At 27.6% G+C, this 21075-nt stretch overlaps 1 protein-coding gene across 1 annotated transcript; it reads left to right on the forward strand.

Moving 5' to 3' along the window:
* Positions 1 to 9908: 9908 nt before the first annotated feature.
* LOC114190893 (piriformospora indica-insensitive protein 2-like) lies at positions 9909 to 12226 on the forward strand. The gene is made up of 2 exons (XM_028079963.2): positions 9909 to 10367; positions 10867 to 12226. Exons 1-2 carry the CDS (start codon positions 10155 to 10157, stop codon positions 12085 to 12087), a joined length of 1434 nt encoding a protein of 477 aa, XP_027935764.1. The 5' UTR covers positions 9909 to 10154; the 3' UTR covers positions 12088 to 12226.
* Positions 12227 to 21075: the final 8849 nt, after the last annotated feature.

Genomic DNA, 21075 nt, shown 5'->3' on the forward strand with positions numbered 1-21075 from the left:
AAATAAAAAGTGTTTAATGGAAACTTTTGTTGTTATTTTCACTAGTTTGGATCAGTTCAGTTCATTAAGTTAAACGAAGTTAGATTTGTAATGTTCCGTCAACATTGTTCTATCATACTAGTTGGAAAAATATATCATAAAAATACTCTATAAAAAATATATTAATAAAATGTAAATATTTTTAAATTGACCATCTTCTAAAAGATCATTCTCTCGTACGAAATATGATAATAAAAGTAATATGCAATTATACAATAATGATCATTTTAAAGTATATATATATATATATATATATATATATATATATATAAACATCACCATCACCATGTTTCCTTCATTATATACATATTGGAATCATGCATATAAATATAAATAAACTCATATTCAACCACACATAATTATAGCTAAATATGAGCCATTTTCTTATAAGACTAACAAAAATAATGATAAACATTTTCATTATAAGACTAATATTTTCATTATGGTGTCAAAATGTCACAAAAGATTCCAAAAAAAAAAAAAACTATCAAATGACCAATTTTATGACCTATAATATGTTTATAAATCAATTTAGAAATTAAATTTCTAATTAAAAACTAATTTAGAGACTAATTTTTTTTTGGTAGCCAAAACTTAGGTAATTAATGTTAGTTAGAGATGTCGATATGAGTTTCAACTCGTGAGCCAATTCAGCTCATCACGGGTTCGAACCGGGTTGAGTTGAGAAAAATTAAGTTATTTTTTAAAAGTGGGTTGAACTCAACCCGACTCACTCAACCCACGGGTTAAACGGGTTCGAGTCAGGTTGAGGGTGGGTTGACCCACTTAACCCACCAACAATTTTTTACAATTCTTTTTAATAATTTTTTACTGTCCCTAATTATATAGGTTCACAATCTCATATCTTTAAATGCTAAAATGTTGCTCAATAATATTTGAATAGTTTGAATGTTTAATTAATTTGATTGTCTAAATTATATACGCTGATACTTTAATCTTTAACTATAATCTTTATAGTAAACTACTCAATCAAATTGTCTTATAAACAAATTTTTCTAAGTTAACATGACAAAAGTGTGTAGTTTTTTTATTTATATTTTGTTGAATAGCATGACAAAAGATATGTAATATTAGCCATGTTTTCTTGTACTATATGGACACTTTCTTGGAAATAATTCATCATATATTGGTGGTGAATATGATGAAGACATTGGTTCTTGGTTTTACTGTAATTGTCATCTCATGGATTGGTTAAAACATTATTTAAATATATGAATACTTAAAAATAAATACATAAATATATTTTTTATGTGGGTTGATGAGTTAATCCACTTAACTCACCAACCCGTGATGAGTTAAGCCAGGTTACAAAATTTTTGACTCACCACAAAGTGAGCCAGATTGGGTTCACTCATTTTCAACTCAGCTCGTGGTGAGCCAACCCGGGGTTGACTCACTTTGACATGTGTAATTTTAGTGACAAATTCATAATAAAAACTATTTTAGTTACCAATTTAGAACCAATTATAATTTTTTGATATTATTTTGGTTATCAATGATTTTTAATTTGTAAATTAGTATCTAAATTAGTCACTAGAGTGACTAATTATTTTTTGAATTAATGACCAAATCATCACCTTTCATAAAATCTATACTTTCAAAATAACCATCATATTTCACAGAAAAAACTATCAACTTACCTAAATCACCCCATCAATCTAAGTATGCTTTCAAAACTCATCCTTACAATGGAAAAATCTACGTTTGACTATCCATTTCAAGAAAATGAGAAAAACAAAACTTGAAACAATAATAGGGATAAAACAACCTATCAAAACTAAGTTTTTATTGGTTGAACATTATCTATTCGAGAAATCTTAATTCTCAACTATATATATTTTGGTCCATTCTATTCAAATTTGATTCTTTGCAAATCAAATTCCAACTCAATTTTCTAATTTTTTAAAAATCGAAAGTGAGAGAAAGTAAAAAATTAAAACATTTAATATTTGACACATAAGTCAAAATTGAAATTTATTGTTGTAAAAGATTAAATAAAACTTTAAATATAATTAATGTTAATATTTTAAAAAATATAAATATATTTGATAATTAAGAGAAACGTATAAGATTTTGTTAATTCATCTTAAATCCTTTTAATAGTCACATTAACATTTCTTTGGACATTAACAGAGTTAGATGAGCATTACTGTTATGACAGAGATGTTTCTATAATGGAGATGTATGTGTTGACGAAGGAGACACATACTAATGTAGTATTTAATAAAAAATGAAAAAAAATAATTTATATATTTCAACTGAAATTCAAACTCACTCTAACAAATACAATGACTAGGTGTGTGGGGTGTGTGTATGAATTGAAAAACTAAAAATTATATATATATTTGTTTTACTTTCTACACAGTACGATGGAATATCCACAAGCTCCATGGTTGCAAAAGCATATGCTTGGTGGAAGTGGAGTTGGTAGAGGTCCAATCACCTTTATTTTACTTCTTATATTCAACAACCAAAATAATACAACATATTTCAAAATGTTAAATCACATGTACTATACTTTATATAATTAAAGAGATGGAAAAATAATACATGTTTATAAGAGTTCTATGTTTTATTAAAAAATACATTCATATATCTAATAAAATTTAGATTAAGCTGCTTTTCTTGTTACCAGAGTTTGATCAATATTCAACCATGGGATTTCGATTCTCTTATATGCATAGGCGGATCTGGTCTCCCAATTTTTTTTCTATGTATAAATTAGTATATAACTATTTAATTTATTAGATTAATTGGATACAAGTTATTTAGATCATGATTAATTTGATGGAATTATTTGGACTATAAGTTTACATTAATAATTTTAAATAACATCCCAATGAGATTCTTAATAATTTTTAATTTTTCAGCATACCTATCCAGTAAAATTGGGTGTCTGTATCACACATTTTTGGCGCAGGTGATAACAGAGACATAGAGTGAAACACGTTATTAATGTGGAAAAAGTTTAAAAGTATGCAAAGGCTCAACTTTTTTTTCAAAACGCATTTAATGTTATGATAATATTTCTGTCAATAAGTTTAGGAATTTCTTATAAAAGTAAAGAAATTTAAATGCTGCCTAAAAAGACTATCATAATAGTTAGTTCATAAGAAACGTACACTTTCTAAGTTGAAAAAAAGGAGCGTGTAGCAGTGTAGCATTGGAGTCTAATTTTAATTATTATAGCAGATTTGGACCAAAAAACTTGCCTACTAAAACGATGCATGTTGCTTTCGCTTCAATAAAGCCATTGTCTATTGAAGCACGTTTATGCTAATAATTACTCGATTAATGTGCAACTTTTGTAGGTGGGGTAACTTAGGTTAAACAAGGTAATTTCTTGCTATGTTATAGGGCTACTGGTGGGGTGTGCTTAGCAGTTTTCTCTTGGACCCTATAGACTACAAGGTTTGTAGTGTAATTTTAGTAGAAAGGTTCATTTGAGTTCAACTTGAGTGAGTTGAGTAGTAAAGAGGTGAAGTCTGAGATATTGACTTATTATCAAATTCATTTGTTGTTTGGTCTAGACGCTCCTAACTCAACCTGTGGTAGGTTAGATGGACCCATAAATTTTAATTTATTTTAACAATCTTAATAATGCATAGATGCATAAATAATAGTCTCATGATAAAATATAAAACTGTCATTTTAATAAAATTATTTTACAAATGTATGTACGTTATAATATATAGTTATTGTAAAGTTTAGTTAATTTGAGTTAGATTGGATTCCCATAACTTAAGATTTATATATTTTTTATTAATAAACTTAATTCTTATTTTAATTTGATATATTAAATAGAATATAATATAATTCACATAATTAAATCAAATTAGAATGGAAAAATAAAGCACTAAGTTTATTTAAGAGAACTAGCAGATAAGTTTGCCATAGAAAATTCTCTATATAAGAAATAGTTTTTATAAGAGACATCCAAATATTTGATTAATTAAAAAGTTTAAGTATAAATAAATATCAATTAAATTAAGTTTTATTTTATAAAAATATTATATCTTTAGAAAGTGAACCTTTTTTCCTCCTCTAATTTTCTTGTAAATTTTTTTACACATTTGTATACTTATTTAAAGATTGGAGTGTAAGACACTTAACGATAAAGTCTACCTTTCTATCTACCTTTCTATCTAATCAACTTGTTTGACGACGTAAACCTATCTTTTTCTCTCTTGATGGTCTTTCGGTAATTTTGTTATATGAGTGCTGTTAATTTTGCTACATGAGTGATGTTTAGTGTTTATATGCGTTATTTAAGAACTATTGATAAATTTCTGTTCAATTAAAATTATTACGGTGTGATTAGATCTGGATTTGAGTTTTCCCTCTTTTTTTTTCCAAATAATATGGGTATCTAGAGGTGGAGGAATTTGAATGTACTTGCTTATAGTCAAGTAAGAGAAACTAGATATTTTAAATTGGTGTGATCGTTAAATGGAAGAGTGGTGATGCAATACTGAATATGAGAAGTTGAATTGTGTGTTTATGTTTCTGGTTGTGCCTATTATTGCTAGTGGTGAATGGTGAAATGCTTTAAAATGTGTTTATACGAGGAAGGGATGTGTGATATATGAATGAATGAGATGAAATGCTTCGTATATAATTAATGTGATGGTGGTATTTTGATTAGATATATGATGTAATGGGATGTGATGTGATTTGATTGAGTAGAATGTTTTTTTTTTAGAGAAAAAGTATTTCTCTCATTTTGAACTGAGGGTTGTTCGTTTGAACAAATTTTCTGTTTGAAAAGAAATCAAAAGATGGATCAGTAGATTATTGTGACGTTCATTTCAAATGACTTAAAGGTGAGGGATTGCAACGATTTGTAGGATGCGTGCATTTTAAAATTTCATAGGAGTATAACAGATTTGAAGGGATCAGTACAACAAAGACAATTTTATTTTGAGTCACAATTTATCCGTGTGTTGTTCATGACTTTCACGGTACTGTGCTATTTCATTCAAGAATCGATCCATGGTTCGTTGGATCCAATCCCATGATTGTTTGGAACAAATCTGGGAAATTTCATAGTAGAGTGGATCAATCCCATGTATGGTTAGAACCAATCCCAACTTGGTAGATCTAATCCCCTCTTGTTTGTAATGGATCTGGTCGACTTGGAGAGTGAGATTCTATCCCTTACTCGTGGATCCGATCTCTTGTGTACGTAACATTTTTTACAATACTATGAAAAAATTAAATTATTTTATTAATTTTTATAATTTATTTCTTTCAATTGTAGTAGTAAAAAAAATTATAATTCATACAAATACTAATTTATATTACTTATTACACAAAGGACAATATGGTAATCTATCTTTTATATATATTTAATTTTTTTTCTTAATTTTTCACATCAATAAAATCATTCACAAACTCTCTCAAACTTTACTTCAACCTTTACTCACAATCACCTCTAAATCCCTTAAAAAAAACAATACACATTTCACTCTAAAATCCACTTAAACCCTTCCACTCCCTCTCCCTCTCCCTCGAACCCATCCATCCAAGTGAACAAAGCCTTAGAGTGTATTGAATGAGAATTAAATTAAGAGATTATTTTAGATTTTATCAAGTATTATAACTTACATAAAGGAAAATATTTAGGTAATGAGAGTTGATGGATGTTCCTATAGCAGGAATAAACATTTTTGACAAGTCATAATGAGCTAACTCTATTATATGGAATGGACATAGATCTTATTATGAAGTTGGGTAGAACCTAAATATTAAAAACTAAAATATATCAGGATTCATTTGATAGGTACAAAGTCTCTGAGTCTAATTCAAAGCACAACTCTTCCTAAAGTAGAAAAATTTATAATTGGTTTAGTTAATTGCGAACAACATATGTATTGATTAAGATTTAATGTATATGTTAATACTTTGAAATATTTATGAATTCTTAAATCTTTTAAATATACTAGCTTACTCTGATATGTAATTATGTTTCTATATGTTATAATCGTGTATCTACATATTTGCACAAGAGCACGAGATAATGCAAGAGAGAGTCTTTAGTGATGAATGACTCATTAGTTGGTTGTATAGACATTTATGTATATAATTTTTTGTATTTTACATATTTCCTCTATTTTTTGGGTGTTTTATGTTTTAGAAATTTTCTTAAATAAATTTATGAAGAATATTGTAATACATATATCATGTACTAATTATGAATGCTTAAATTAGTTGAGTGGTTTAACTGATCCAAGGTTTACACATTGCAAATAATCTATTAATTTTTTGTGCTAATCGTTTAGTGTCATCTACTGAACTTTGAAAATATATTGATATTAATACATTTAAAGAATTTTTAATATACATTAAACATAGAATTCATTAGTATATTTTAAATACACAACAAATAAACACTACTAAATTTTCAACAAGAAATCCGGGAGTATAAAATTTTGGTATACTATAAAACATATAACTATATAAGTTTTATCATATAAATAAAATTTATGTTTCTGAACAAAAGTATATTATTTTTGTAATTATAAATTAAATTTTTTTAAATAATTAAACTTCTGTTAATTTTTTAATGATTTTATTTATTTTTAAACAGTGTTAAATCTCTGATTTGAACAGATTATTTCATTTAAAAAGTTAATCTAATGAGTATTAATCAAATTAAATATTTATTTATCTTTTACAAATTCAACTTTATTGTAAATATTTATTTTTTATAATTATTTTTGTTGTATATTTTATTTCAATTTATAATATTAATTTTTTTTAAGTTGTTCTGCATAAAAAAATTAAAATCAACTCATTAATACTAATAAAACTGTGTTTATAAAATTGAAATATGCAATAATATGTAAAAGAAAAAATAAAGATTAAACTAGAAGTGGTATTAAGAAAGTTGAGGTGTTATTGTATGTGAAGATAATTGTATAGTAATTTATTGTGAAGAGAGAGTGGTTAGTTATAAAAGGACAGCGACATGAATTGTGGGGAAGAAAGTGACCTATGAAGCTACATTAGTTTCTCAAAGAAAGGTAACAAACTTGTGCTGCCTTTGGCTACATTTGCTTTAACCTTTTTATCATTTCATCATCCCCATCCCCTACTTTAGTCTGGTCCTTCTTCCTAAATTCCCAACACTTTCTTTTTTCTTTTCTTTTCGATCTTCTCTTTCATCTTCTTTCCATTCTCATCAAATTTCATTTCTGAATGCAATATCATCACAACTTCCTCTTCAAATCATAACTACATTTGTGTTTTCTTTGACTAAAGAATAAATTAATTAATTAAATAACATGGAAAAGAGGCAATTTCCTCTCTCTCTCTCTTCATTTTTAATTTAACTTTTCAAAACATTTTCATTCTTCTTCCCCTCTTCATGGATGAACATAGATGGGTACTCAATCTTACTTTCATCAGAGTTGGATGACTCATTTTTTCTTCTATTTTCTAGTTTAAACGTTCATAATGTAAAAAACGTAAACAATGTGTTAAAAAAAATCACAATTCTATTATTTTAAAATTTTGAATTGAAAATTAAAATAAATATTCTCAAAAGCAGTAATATTAAAGTCCATAGATGTTTCTACTCTGGTGGGAACCATTTTCTAAATGTTCCAATCATAATAAAACTCTTGCCACACTAACAAATATATTAAAAAATATACCTTTAGATAATAAACCGGTTAATTTGGTAGCAAATTTCTTTACTTATAAATAATTGTTGCCTCCAACTGTTCTTCATCAACACTTATATTTAAGGTTGTCAACGCGTGGGTAGAGTACAGGTAATAGCTCCTCCTTACCCTACCCGCTGAATAAATATTCGCTTCGTATCCGTATTTATATTCGTCGGGTATCCATTATGTGGGTATCCACCTATTTTTTCATATCCACGGATATTCACGGGTACCCGCGGGTATTTACAAAATTATTTAAAAAACAAATATTTAATCATAAATTTAAATAAAATAAAATAAAATACATCAATGTTATAAATTTTAAATAAAGTTCAAACAAACTCAAGTTCATAGAAGTCTAAATAATTATAAAAATAAATATAAAATGACGTTCAACACAATGAAAATTCTTTAATTAGTACTTTGATCAACAAGTCCACCTTCTCCTTGATTCCTGAAATATAATCAAATAATAGACCTCAACTGCCACGTGCCAAGTATTCTTATTTTGATTCTATCATTTGACAACAAGCATACCATAAATGTCACTGTCTATATAGGGTTTGATGTATATGTCTAATTTCAAAGAAGGGAAAGAGAAGAATGTCAAGGGATGTACTTGGAAGAAGACAACGTACCAATACTTGAAGCTGGAAGAATAAAGACAGAAGACAAGACAAGATGTGCAACTTAGAAAAAATTAGGTCAAAATGATTTTTATTGATTAAAGATATATGAGGATATTTTTGTGAATTAAAGTTTAGCGGGTATGGATATTATGATACCCGTACCAGTCCCGTTAACATGCGGGTATAAAAAATACCGGTATCCACAGGTAGCGGGTATCCATTTTTAATATCCATTTTTTACCCATTGCGGGTTTTATCCACGAATATCCGCGGGTATGAATATTTTTTACATCCCTACTTATATTACTAACTCTTATTTTCTTAATATATATTTATTCCATTCAGAAATTGCAAAAACAAAGACAGTAAAATACGAAAGGCCACATTGCCTATTTTTATATAAACTTTTTTCCAAAATTAGGAATTGAAAATTGGGAGAAATAATGACATAAATGTTTGACAAAGTTAATATTAAATTGGGAACAAGGAAGAAGAAATTATTAGTTCCGGCCGGGCATCTTACTACTATAGTTCATGATAATTACTGTGCAAACCATAAATTCCGCAGTAATAATATTAATAGACACGAAGCCAGTCTAGATAAAGTTTATTTTGTTAAAGTGTAAGCAATGAATGGATTCATTGAAGGATTGATCGAAGAAGTTCAGAAAAGGAGATTTTCTTTGGCTTTAATTAGCAAGCATTTAAAACTATGTCCACTATTAGTTTTGTTTAGCAAGTATTTACTGTGGACATTTGAGTGTGTGGAATTGAAAATAAACTTATATAGGTAGGTACAAATTTTGAGGAAAGAAAAAAAAAATAGTGAAGGTACAAGTATGGTCCAACTGTTACATGTAGCAATGTGATTAAGTGGTGTATCGGAATATGAAAAGGTAGCTAGTGAGGTCTCTGTTGTCCTTTTAGTTTCCATGGAGGTGTCAAAAATACACCAGCAAAAAACACTAGACAACGAGGCAACAGCGGATAAAAACCTTATTTGTATTGCATGTTTTTACATGCACCTCTTCCTTTTGCATGGACATGGTCCCCTGCTACCAAACGCTCTTTCTACTCTTCAACTAATCCCTCAACCCTATCCCTTTATTGCCTTCAACCACCAATTACACTTTTTAAAGCCTATCAAAGTTCTCACTACTAACACACATAATTTCCATCATACTTATTTCTCGTCTAATAATGGTAATGAATAAGACAATCATATAGGGTGTGCAATTTCCATAGCGTAGCTGCATAAAAAGGAAACACTGTTTTTTAACTTTTTTTTTGCTTCCGTTTTATAGGCTTCTCAGTTGCTTCTGCTCTGATCATATTAATGCCATCGTTATTATGACTTTGAGCTTCGAAAACTGTGATAAGATATTGTGTTCTCTCTTAAAAATTATTTATATATATACTTCCTTAGTTTTTTCTATAAACACCACAAGAAGGAAGAGGTCAGGCTTCTTGCTCAGCTTTTCTGTTTCCTCCATTCCCACTATCCTACCAAGTCTGAGCATAAATTCAGGATCTTGTTCTTTCTTTCTTCATACTACAACCCGTGTTCTTCCAAAACAACAGTAATTTTCTGTAAGGTCCCGTGTTCGGGTACTCCTCTAAATACCCACTTCATTCTGTTTTAACTTTCACCCTTCTTTGCTTCTCTTCTCACTTTCTTCAACTTCCTCTTCCTCCATCTCTAAAATGATAAATGCACATGTAACCCATCAACCATAACATGCTCTTGAATTTTGAATTTCTTTCGTGCTTGGTAATCCTATTTTGACTCAACATCATGAAGAGCATCAAGACTGTTGTTGCCCGTGCCATATTTCTCACTTTCATCCTCTCTCTGAGTGCAAGATGCCGTGGACAAGAAGACCTTGATATTGCTCCAATGGAGAAAGCAGAGCAAGAAGCTCTATACTCCACCATTCAAGGCTTTGTTGGTGATTCCTGGAATGGCTCGGATCTCTATCCGGATCCTTGTGGTTGGACTCCAATTCAGGTACCTTTAACCAGACACCTAGCTGTGCCATCGTCGGTAGTACTACAATACATGTTGTCTAGCAACTAGCAACTACTTTGTACTGTGCTCGAGATAAGTTTTGGGTAGTGAAAATTTGTTTTTGTTAGGCCACCGTTTCTTGATTAGTGTCAGAAGGAATAGTATAGCTACAAGGGTATGGTTCCTGTTTGGTTAATGACTTGCACAGACTTTTTCATAATCAACAGTGAAACTCTTAACACAAACCAAACACCCTTATTTTTCACTCATTGAAGATTTTTGTTAATTGTTTGAGTCCATATAAATATGACTTTGCACTCAGCTTCATTAATGAACGCTGAAGCTTTTTACTTTCTGGTGAATTCTACCGTTTCATCCCTAGTGTATCAATTGTTTTTCAGAAGTTCTCCTCCCTCTCTTTTTTTTCAGGAAAAAGTTCAATTGTACATTCAGCCATTCATTTGCTTAATTGTGATGTATGTGTTGTTTTCTTCTGCAGGGGGTCTCTTGTGATCTGTTTAATGGGTTTTGGTATGTTACTGTCTTGAACATTGGACCCGTCCATGACAATTCCCTGAGTTGTGCTCAAGATTTGGAGTTTAGGCCACAGTTGTTTGAGCTCAAGCACCTAAAATCTCTATCCTTCTTCAATTGCTTCCAATCAAAAAATAGCTTTCCAGCTACCATTCCCGCGGGAAACTGGGAAAAACTTGCCAGCAGCTTAGAATCACTAGAGTTTAGATCAAATACCGGTCTCATTGGAAACATTCCCTCAGGTTTTGGTGTCCTCAAGAACCTCCGATCACTGGTACTACTAGAAAACGGTGTAACAGGTGAAATACCATCAAGCATTGGCAATCTGGTGAAGTTGAAGAAACTTGTTCTTGCTGAAAACCACCTTAATGGGAGGATCCCAGATGTTTTTGATGGGATGAATGAGTTATTAATCTTTGATTTAAGTAGTAATTCGTTAACGGGGTCTTTGCCTTCCACACTGGGAAGCTTAACTTCAGCATTGAAGCTTGATGTGAGCCACAATCAGCTTGAAGGGAGTCTTCTAAAGGAGTTTGGTAATCTTAAGAATGTGACCCTTATGGACCTTAGGAATAACAAATTGAGCGGTGGATTGAGCTTGTCTTTGCAAGAGATGCAGTCATTGGAGGAATTGGTTGTGTCCAATAATCCATTAGGTGGAGACATGAGGGCCCTAGAGTGGGAAAAGCTGAAGAACTTGGCAATTTTGGAACTCTCTAACACGGGGTTGACAGGGGAAATTCCTGAGTCTATCTCAGAATTGAAGAGGCTAAGATTTTTGGGACTTAGTGAGAACAAGTTGAGTGGCAATCTGTCACCAAAGCTGGAAACTCTTCCTTGTCTGAATGCACTTTACCTAAGTGGAAACAATATGACAGGAGAGATTAAGTTCTCTAAAGAGTTTTTGGAAAAAATGGGAAGACGTTTTGGGGCGTGGAGAAACCCCAACCTTTGCTACCAAGTTGGAGTAACTTCAACAAACCATGTTCCATATGGGGTAAAGCCATGCCAGAGAGAGGTCAATTTGTTAGAATCTAATTCAAAAACTCAGCTTACGAATGGGGATAGCAACCAGACTTTCCATTTCATAGCCTCTAAGGGGTTTTCTAGCTGTGCTAGTAATGGCCTCTGGTGGACTTTGATGGAAGAAATATTCATGATGGGTTTAGTTCTAATTCTTATATAGCTCTCTAGTCTACAACAATTCACCAACCTTTTAGGTGTTACAACAACAACTTGTATGTTTTTTATGTTTTGTTCTAACATGGTCTTGTCAACTTATTATATTTTGGCCAACAAGTTAGTTATTGAAACATGATACCTCAGCTTACTTGTTACATGCACTTCCTAGTTTCCTTTTGTCCTTGCAATGCAAAGGTTTTTTTTTTCTTTAATGTTTCGAGGTACCAAGAATTCTCTTTCTCAATTTTCAGCACAACTTTTCACCGAGAATTCTGTACAATTGTACCATTGGAAACTTTTATACATAATATGGACCTCACTAATTAAGTACTAGGCAATAATCTGAAATCACTTTAACTGTAGAGTGTTTTGTTGCCTGGTCATTCATTTTATCTAAATTTGAATCCATTTGTGCACGCTAAACTATAGCTGCATAACAAATTCACTGTGCTCCAAAAATGGGGTAGCTTTCAGCAGAGGATTGTCGTCATCTCTAGTACCAAATGGAGAAGTTTGGCTTTCAACTTCACGGAGACAAGAAGAATCATTTGCAATGTTACTCATTTTCCCTCCTGCTCAGTTTTAAGGACTTTTCTTGGACAGTAGCTAATTTTTTTTTTCACTTAAAATTTTAGGAACATTTTCAATTTGCAATTTCGCACTTCAAATTTCAGGAATATTTCTAGCAATTAAATTAATAAGTATTACTTATATTAAAAAGAAATAAAAACAGTAGAAATGTGAGAATATTTGTAATAAATATGTATTAATTAAATATTTCTCAATGGGTAAGTTAAAATCATAAACAGCTATTATCTTGAAACGAATAGAAGATTCATTATGAATTTAATTATAGAATAATTTATATATAACAAAATATTTTATTGTCTATTCAATTAAAATTAAATATTACCATGTCCTATCCACATACACGATATTGATATTTTAAGAAATTAACATTAAGATGTAAAAAATATCACTTCTCTTTCATTTTAAACGTGTATTTGGTTTTGTGACTAGTTACAAAATATATTTTTTAAATTAACGGTTAACAAATAAAGAATAATTTTTTTCACAACAAATACACTTTTGTAATGTTATATATACATTATCTACTTTTTTTATTGAGATTTTGGTGCTTATATTTTATAATTTTAACAAATTTTGTCTCTTAATTTTTAAATGTCTATCATTTTAGTGTTAATTTTTTTTCCGACCCCTTAATTTATATTTCCTGCAAATTTATTCAATTTTAGAAACTTTTTGTATTTAATATTGCAACCGTAACATCCCATTTTTTCATAAACATTTATAAGTTAACAAGTAATTGTTATAAAAAGGTTATTAATAGTAATTGAAAGTAGTCCGATTCACATTATAGTTCATAACTAGATAGAGTTTTCTTTTAAAATACATTCAAAATTCAAAATAAAATCATAAGTATTTCAATTTCTAACTATGGAATTAAGTATAAATTTTCAACATGATAAACCCTTTATCCAAAATACTTTTATACTAATTCTCTATTTCCTTATCTTGGCTCAAAAGTTATTATCTCCATCAACTTCTATTTCTGCTCGAGTATATAAAATATATAAGATCATCACATAAGAAAAAAAAAACAGAAAGACACAAAATTGTAAAGGTAAGTTAATTTTTAAAATAAACAAACTCAAATAAAAAGAGATTATATCTACTTAAGCTTGTTCTATATATAACAAAATCCTACTAAAATTATATTGTAATTTCATGACAACCAAGAGATGACAATTTATCCAGAACACAGAAAAATCACAATCACATGCAAACCCTGAAATTTTGTATGCATTGAAAATCAAAATTAATTTCTAGCAAAAGAGACAAAATATGTATAGATTACTATGAATATATTGTACGATTTGTTACAAAAATCTTGTTTTTACTGCTCCAATCTTCAAAAGATGGAGAAATGTTGGATTCAAGCGGAACATAAAAGAAAAAAAAAAGATTATGAAGGAAATAAATAGAAAGATGTTTGACTTTTTTAAAGAAGTCCTTTTAATAGATTTTTACTTTTTAGTAAACTTTTTTAAAAGATAATCTTTATATATTTATTGGTTCTCACAGCAACCGTTGTCGTCTGCCCTCTTCTAAAAACAAAAGTCAAACATATCATCTAGTTTTCTCTATTTCGTTACATCATTTTCTAAACTTCATTATATCACGTCGAAAATTATAGTTAACTAAAATACATATTAAACAAAACTATATGTAATTAAAAATCAACCGATCAAATTTGCGTGAAAACAATTTAAGGATAGTATATATATTAAAAAAATAAAATTATACGAAAAGAATTATGGACTCGAATTATCATTCTTTTTATAAAACAAATCTTAGGTAAAATGAAAATGAGAGTATTTTTGATATTTTTTCGGTAAAACATGTTTCCATTTTCTGAAATTTATACACAAGTTACAATTTATTTTATTATAATTTTTTAAATAGTTAGTTTGGTCCCAAATTTTATAAATAAATAGATATAATCTTTTTAAAACTTGTTAAATTTTGTTATCGTATCAAATATATTTTTGAATAATATTTGAATTGTTTACGTTAATTTCACATCTTATAGTTAAATGTTTGGAACAATTTTAATAAATCCAAAAAAAATAATTTCAAAAAAATTATATTTATTTAATTTATTTAATTTAAGTTTATATCAAAATGAATTCTAAATATATTTAATATTTTATTTAAGAAACTAAACTTTTGATATTTTTACAATATTTTGTCGGATGTTGTACTTTTGCCGGAAGAGGATATGCTGGTGTTTAGAAAGAGAAAAAAAAAGAGAGAGAGAGAGAGAGAGAGAGAGAGAGGAGAATTTGAATGTGATTTTATTTTAGGGTGTTAATATTGAAGGTAGTGGATTGGTGCAGGAAACAGAGAAGAGGAGAGGGGAGTTATGAGTTGAATAGTTTTGAAAGTGAGGTGTGAAAGGATGAGAGGTTAGGCAGTAGTAGTTAGGTTAATAGGGCCGTACTAGGTTGTAGTCTGTAGGGATGTGTGTGTAACAAACAATCTATGCAATGTTCGTACACTGCTTTTAATGGACCCCTCTGTTGTGTCTCTATACAAAAGAAAAGAGAAAATTGGTTATGTTATTGTTCTTCGAAATTGTTTTGCAAATTGTTCTAAGGGCATTACACCATGTGTATCTGTCAGTGACCAAGAGAATTGAATGTTCCTAATCTTTCTTCTTCCCATCCCAAAATCCTGTTCCCTACAGTTACCATTCTTTTCACCCTTCTTTTCTTCCTTCCCATCATCAATAACGTTTTATATATGTTATAAACGCAAAAATAACAGAAAGCCTGTTCCATTATGCTCGTGCCAATTCTTATTATTATTATTATTACTAAGAAAAGAAATATATATAAGTGGTATAATGGACTGAGGAACTAAGTGGTAAATAAAAGGTTATGAAAGTAACAATAAAAACTAATCTAGTAGTAAAAGCAAAGCAGAATATTAGTTATGAGTCCCTTCAAAGTGGGAATGTATATTTTTTATTCCACATTGGTACAAAAACTTTGAAAAACTGATGGAGATAATGCTTTCGTACAAATATCAGCCGAGTGAAATGACAACGAGACATGAAGAAGGTTGATAACAAAAATATCGCAAATCAAACCAACATTTTTTATTTTTCACAATTTATATATGAAATTGTTAAGTTTATGTGAGAACCTTTTTTATTAACAACATATTTTATATTATAAAAAAAATTAAAAGGTTTCAAAAGGAGTCTTATTCTTAAAAAACAGAGGTTTTTTACAAAAATCTTACAGAAATTTATTTAATTTTCAATTCTCAATCACCTTCCTTCTTAATAAAATGATTTCCTTCCTTCTTTTTTTTTCCAAACATCCAAAATAATAAAAGTAATTAGTTTCAAGAATTCTATCATACAATTAGTCTCGTGTCATAGTAAGTTCAAATTTTCCTTGTTTGGTAGAACAACTCTATCTTTTTTAGTGCATGCAGTTTTCTTTAGCTGTGTTAGATATGCATAAGTTATTAGAAGGAGAAATATGCACAATATGTGTTTGATGAAAAATAACTCAAAGAGAGCTTTCATGTTTTTCATCAAACACCTCTTCTGCATATTTCTTCTTCTCATGGCTTATGTATATTTAACATGATATCAGAGCCAATTTTTTAAAAAACCTACCCAAATGAGATTTTTTGGACATTATGTTTTACCCGTTATTGAACCGCTAACAGACCATCCATTAGTTTCTAGTCCTACGCACGAGATGTATATACCTTGGGGCGTGACGGGGTGTGTTGGAAGCCCCACATCGATTAAAGATAAGACAATTTCATAATATATAAGTGGGATGCAAACCTTACCATACAAATTCATAAAAACAAGTAGTATCAAGGATTTTACCATACAATCAATTATTCATAAGGGGAGGCATTGAGCAACTGGTCTAGAACTTAAGAAAACTTTAAATTTTTGTTTGAATTGTTTTATGTCCTCTTTGTCTAAATTTGTTTTTGTAGTAAAATATTTATTTAATATTCTTGTATGTTATTTTATTTCATCCAATTACATTTTTCATCTTCTTTTGAATATATTAGCTTTTTTTTTTCTTGTGTTGTTTGTTTTGATACAATAATAGTCTAAGTTAGATTAAACTCAACTTACTAATTTTTTATATTTTATTATAATTATTTTTTATGTAGAATAACAAATTTATCTTTCTAAACATCGAAATATTATTCGGTAGTATTTGAATGTTTAAATTATTTATTTAATTTTCAAATACTATTTTTATAATAACCAAAGGTAATGCATTCTGGTTGCAAAATAAACTAAGAAAAAATAGTATATGAAAATTAAATTATTCAAACCTTACCTTACAATTTCATTAAGACAAGTAGTATCAAGGATTTTATAGTACAATTAGTTATTCAGTAAAGGAAGACACTAAGCGTTTGGTTTAGAGCACAGCAAAACTAAATTTTTTGTGTAGGATAACAAATTTATCTTTCTAAACACCGAAATATTATTCAGTAATATTTGAATGTTTAAATTATTTATTTAATTTTCAAATACTATTTATTTTTATAATAACCATAGTTAATGCATTCTAATTATCCTGTAAAATAAACTAAAAAATAAAATGAAAGTAAAAACATATTTAAATAAATCAACTCACTAAAATTGATTATAAAATTTATAACTCATCAAAAGTAAATCGAATTGGATTAACATTTTTATTTCATTTTGTATGAGACAAATTAACTCACCATGAGGCCTATAATAAAATATATCTTAATATATTTTATTCAATTTAACCGATAAAACCTTATAAATTTATGTTATAAACTTTTTTAGTTAAAAGATGAATGAGATGATTTTCAATTTAAAATTTTACATTAATGAATTTACAAGTTTTTTAATATATTATTTATTTAGTAATTTATATTAAATATAAGGGTTCCAATTTACTTTTAATTTCTTTTAGAATCATTTGTTTAAATAATATTTTTTCATAAAAATATTACAAAATTTTATGAAAACAATTACCTATAAAATTTTTCCAACTAAACACACCCCAAAGATCAAAATACATTCTTGTTAACTTTTTTCTTCTTACAAGAGTAACTAAATCTTGTATGAGTCCCCACACCCCAATCACACTGTACAAAGTTGTACTTTGAGAAAAGGAAATTCAAAAAACAAGAATGATGAGCTTTTATCAATGGAACAGTGATTGCAGATTGACTTTTGCAGTATTATTAATAAATCTAGTTCATATTGGAAATCCTTTTCTTTGTTTTGAGCAATGTTAGGTAGATAAGTATGAAAAGGCATGTGCAGGGTACATAGGTTAAGTAATGCTCCCACTTCAATAGTCACCATGTTCACCATGTTCACCATGCCACGACACAACACACCCATGCCATGGCGCAGCCCCATTAATTTATTCCCATCATTCTCACTTTCTCATCTTCTAAGTCACTATGTAACCAACAGCCTCTGTTCTTCTTCTCTATTCAACACCACAGGCACAACTCTATATGCAACCTCTCAAACAATTTTTTTATGGATCGAAATTTTCCTTAATAATATTTTAGATATATAATATTGACTAATTTTATTGAAAAGGATCGCACGATTATTGAAAATATAAATGTAAAATAATTTTATAATATATAAATGGGTGTAAAATTTATCTTATAAATTAATTTTGTTAAGTTTAACTAAATTTAAAGTTCCATTTTAACGATGATACAGCTGTACTCTCTTACTAATAATTATTAAATACATTTTAATTCAAAAACCAAGTTCATTTCCAACCAGTTTCGCATGATTTTTTCCGTCTTTTATTTGGTTCAAGACCACCAACATATTCTATCATCATTATTTAGTGCATTGGTAACTTAAACTTTAATTCTTAATTATTATTAGAGTTCCAACCATGATGTTTGAATGGATTCATATGTTATATAAAATACTTTTTATTGAATTTAAAAAGTTACTATAAACACGTAACTGCATAATATTAATATATATATATATATATATATATATATATATATATATATATATATATATATATATATATATATATATATATATATATATATATATATTGGTGGATCTTGGCCAAAATTTTTGAGAAGTCAAAATAATATACTCAATTTATATATTTAAGATTTTTGTCACTAACTCAAGAAAAATTAATACATAATTTAATATAGTAATAATTATAACAGAAAATACATATATCTAAATAATATTGTCATCGTTCGTTTTTTCATATTTTTGAACTTATCAAATAATTGAATTATAACTACATTTTTTAACTATTTCTTTTTCAATGTAAATAACTATATTATCTGCAAAATATTGATATTCCATTTTACTAATATGCATACATCAATTCAAAAGTCATCACAAGATTTTGTTCTCATCTTCACTTCTTTTTTATCAATTTTAAAAAAATAAATTTATTCTTTAATTCTCTTTATCAATATACCTGTCTATAAAACAAGTTTAAGACTAAAAAAATAATTTATTATAATTTAATCAAAAATTGAAAGACATAATTACTAAAAATAATTATAATAATCAAGTTACACTTAAAAATCATCTATAAAAAATCACATAATACATTATTTGTTCTTCTCTTTTCATAAAAAAATGAATATACAGGGTAATGAGATAAAAAAAAAAATAGGGCTAAATATTAAACAAGTATTGTACTAGTGAGACAAGAGAAAATTTTTATCCTTTAAGAATAAGAGAAGATATGAAAAAGATGATGACAAAAATAATGAGTTTCTATTTAACTTTTTTTTAGTAACAAAAGAAATTAGGTAAAAATAAGAAATGAATACAACACGTGAAAAAACATAAAAAATAATGTCAAAAAAAATGAAAATGATCTTAACAATTTTTTTCTTTATTATATTTAATTTTATATTGTACTATTTATTAAAATTAAATGATTTACTTTATAAAAAAAATACCTAATTTGTTTTTTATTAATTTTCAGTATATTATTATCTAATTTAAAATATACACATAATTTTAAAAAATTAAAAATATATAATTTAAAAAATTTTAAATACATAAAACTTAAAAAAAATTTAAAAAAGTTGGAGACCGTCCGCTCCTATGTGGCTCCGCATATATATATATATATATATATATATATATATATATATATATATATATATATATATAAATAAATAAACCACATACATCTCAATTATAGTCCAAACTAATCATTTTAGTATGAGTTAAAAATATTTTTTTTAAAATAATTATAAATTAAACAAGTTTTTATTATCTTAAGATAAATCACATTAATAACATTAATTTCAATTTTTAAATATATTAATTTGTTTTATAAACTATATTTATAAACTTTTTAAAATTATAATTATTATTTCTTAAATGAATTTATTCAACTTAAACATGTTTAAATCACACGTAAATAGGTAAAAACTAATCCAATTTAATTTACATTATTATTATTTTATTTTATCTATTTTATAAATTATTGGCACCAATTTATAAAGTGGAGCCTATTTTATCACTTATGTTATGTTTGAATTCAGATGTGAATTTGAAGAATAAATTATAATTGATTTATAAGTAAAGATTAAGTTGTTTGAATTAAAAGAAAAATATTTTGATTTGAGTAGATGTTAGTAAAAAATTTATGTATGATGTGATTAGTAAAATTTATTTAATTTTTATTTTTAATAGATTAAATTATATGATTCTAATTTTATTCTTCATGATAAATGATAAATGTAATATAAATTTAAATGTAAATAAGAGAAATAATGTTAAAATAAAATTAAAATTGTTATTTGAAATTTAGAAAATTATAATTTATTATTAATGTCACTGTTTTTACTATTATTATATTTTTATTAATATTATATTATATTATATTATTATTATTATTATTATTATTATTATTATTATTATTCACTGGAGAAAGTTGTCATTATTATAATGGGAAGTATTATTAAGTTTTGTTTTTAGTATTTTTGTAAAATTACGTTCGCATAATATAAAAAAGATGCAGGTTGTATGGATTGTACCCAAGCATAATATAAACAAAGAATGAAAGTTGTAGCCAATCGATTCGGCATTGCTGAATGAATCAATTTGTAACAACTTTTTGTATTCATGAATGGATTCGGCCTGTGCATGAATCAATTCGCTATGATACAGATTGTGATTTTGCATCCCTTCTCCTTCAAAAGCTATTTCTTTCATCCACCCAAACTTCATTCTGTGACTTACCTCACATAAACAAACAACTAAATTCAATGAAATATAATTTTTTTCATCCATTACGTCTTTTTTTCATATTCTTTAAACTTGCATCACGTTTTTTTCCATGTCCGTTAAATTATAATGTTTATATTAATTAATATTATTTATTAAAAACGAATTCACCCGTATTTT

Source organism: Vigna unguiculata, chromosome 7 (assembly GCF_037176805.1).
Source record: "Vigna unguiculata cultivar grain cowpea cultivar isolate G323 ecotype 2 chromosome 7, ASM3717680v1, whole genome shotgun sequence".
In the NCBI taxonomy this organism is placed as follows: Eukaryota; Viridiplantae; Streptophyta; class Magnoliopsida; order Fabales; family Fabaceae; genus Vigna; species Vigna unguiculata.

What these genes read in the sequence shown, in the direction of transcription:
- LOC114190893 (XM_028079963.2), top strand. Translation starts at nt 10,155, where the DNA reads ATGAAGAGCATCAAGACTGTTGTTGCCCGTGCCATATTTCTCACTTTC. An exon ending in GTGGTTGGACTCCAATTCAG is followed by an intron (nt 10,368 to 10,866) that starts GTACCTTTAACC and finishes TTTCTTCTGCAG; the next exon opens with GGGGTCTCTTGTGATCTGTT.